This window comes from Penaeus monodon, chromosome 31 (assembly GCF_015228065.2).
Source record: "Penaeus monodon isolate SGIC_2016 chromosome 31, NSTDA_Pmon_1, whole genome shotgun sequence".
Taxonomy (NCBI): domain Eukaryota; kingdom Metazoa; phylum Arthropoda; class Malacostraca; order Decapoda; family Penaeidae; genus Penaeus; species Penaeus monodon.
In genome coordinates, this window is record NC_051416.1 from 23,234,139 (window position 1) to 23,236,194 (window position 2,056).

General features: G+C 33.7%; 1 protein-coding gene across 1 annotated transcript in view; it reads right to left on the reverse strand.

Annotated features, from left to right (window-relative positions):
* The window catches only part of LOC119593110 (WD repeat-containing protein 19-like), a gene marked incomplete at its 3' end in the record, with an annotated part of 16,177 nt that overhangs the window by 12,761 nt on the left and 1,360 nt on the right, over positions 1 to 2,056 (reverse strand). The window contains 2 exon segments of the mRNA XM_037942073.1: positions 234 to 328; positions 695 to 849. Coding sequence (XP_037798001.1) covers positions 234 to 328; positions 695 to 849 — 250 coding nt within the window.

The following is a 2,056-nucleotide window of genomic DNA, read 5'->3' on the forward strand; positions in this document are numbered from 1 at the left end:
GTTTTTTAGTTGAATATAATAATATCCATCATACTATTCAAAATTGGGCTACCAGAAAAAAGCAATAAGTCAAAAAAAAATTTAATTGCAATTTAAGCTGTTAATAATAATAACTTTAACATCCCTGCAGATTTTCAATTTGTAATCTTTTCTCTCTAATGAAGAACGAGCACCTACCATGTTATGTACAATCCTCTCACCTGAAAAGATCATATAATATTACTAATACTAACCAGAATTTGCATCCCAGACATGTACCAGTGGAGATCTGTCATTGATAATGGAGAGCAGAGCCCCATCTTTATCCCAACCAAAGCCCGAACACACTCTGAAACAGAAAGAACAAAAAATGATGCATAAGTTATTACATTAATATTCTCTGGAAAAAAAGTTTCCACTTGTAATTAGAATACAAAAGGTGTCATATTGAACTACATTTCCTATGCCTGAAAACATGTCATGTATTATTGGGCTACTTTGATGTCAAAAATGAAAGTAGTTCAAAGTATTTCTTACCTGTTCCTCTTCATCATCAAAACCCTGAATGTGGCCAACTGAATATTCACAGTTACTAATAATTTCTATTGACAGTCATAAAAATAATAAGATAAATAAAAAATTCTACAATTGTCACCACTGTCATAAATCCTTGCCCCTACCTTACCATTTTCAACAAGCTGGCATAACTACTTACCCTGGTAAATGGATTTGTTCCCTGAGATTCCCATGTCGGTCGTAAATGTTAACCACCTGGTTGTATCCAGTTGTGGCCAGGAATCCACCAGATGCTTTTTGCCACGTGAAGAAAACTCCCCCAGGTCCATGCGGGGCTTCCAAACTAAACACCCGCTGCAAAAAGTTTAAGAGATGTATTTCAGTGTAATGTATATTCAAGACTTTATGGTAAATAACATATCCAATATCCTATCACTGTGTAACATTTCCCAAATGTGCAATTTCATGTCTCAAATTGTTCAGAAGATATCTATGAAGCTTTTCCAATTTCAAAATAATTTTCACAAGAAATAAATTTGGTATAAAGGACAGACAGAAACATCCTTATCATGGAATTGTGCTTCAGACTGAAGAGTAACTTATAGTGCATTTACATCTACTATATTTGAAACAAAGTATGGTTTTAGCTCAATGTACAGGTTCTACTCTAGTCATTAAACATCAAATGTCCACTAATTACCATCAAAGTGCATGTATCAATTCTATACAGTGATCAAACATTTCCTGTTTAGCCACATTAGCTTCCTCACATCAATACAAAGAAATACCACATTTCTTCTTTGGCTATTTCTAAAACAAGAGATTATGTGTATGATACTATACATAATGCAAAAAGAATTTATAATACACTGTGGTTTAGTGCTAATAATGTAATCCATATAAAGACATACATTTAATATTCACAATCTATAATTCATAATAAATCAACCCTGCATCTGTGATGATACTAAAGCCTGGGTTCCACAACTAAGCCAGGGTCCCCATACCACCTCTGGCCGCACAGCTTCCCATTTTAGGTTACTTCACACGTACACCTCAAAGGTCTAGGCTGATTTCAAGCCACTTTTAATAATGTCAGAACTGCAGAGTAATATAATTAATCTCTAAGACAATTGACCTCTACATATCGACACTGCCTGCAAATAAAACAACAATAATAAGCAGGAGCTGGACAAAATACACTTTAGGTCTATCTCCCTGCACTCCCCAGATAATGTATCTATGAGTCTTCAAAAGGGTGATAATTCTTGCACTGAATTTTGTCTTAGAGTCAGACAGGTACTGCTAGTGGAACCCCAGCTTAAAAGACACAAAGAGTGGATTAGAAATACAATTTGTGATTCTAAGCATATTTCAGGTTTTTTATTTCACTCACTTTTATTGATGTTCTGGCACCCTGAAGAAAAATTAAATATAGGGAACATTTAAGATATAAAGTCTCTCCAAAACAAATAAAAATACAAAAATAAACTAAACATCAATAAAGAATAAACCACAAACCATCACAAAAAAATATTTTATTCATGTATTTGTTGGTAAG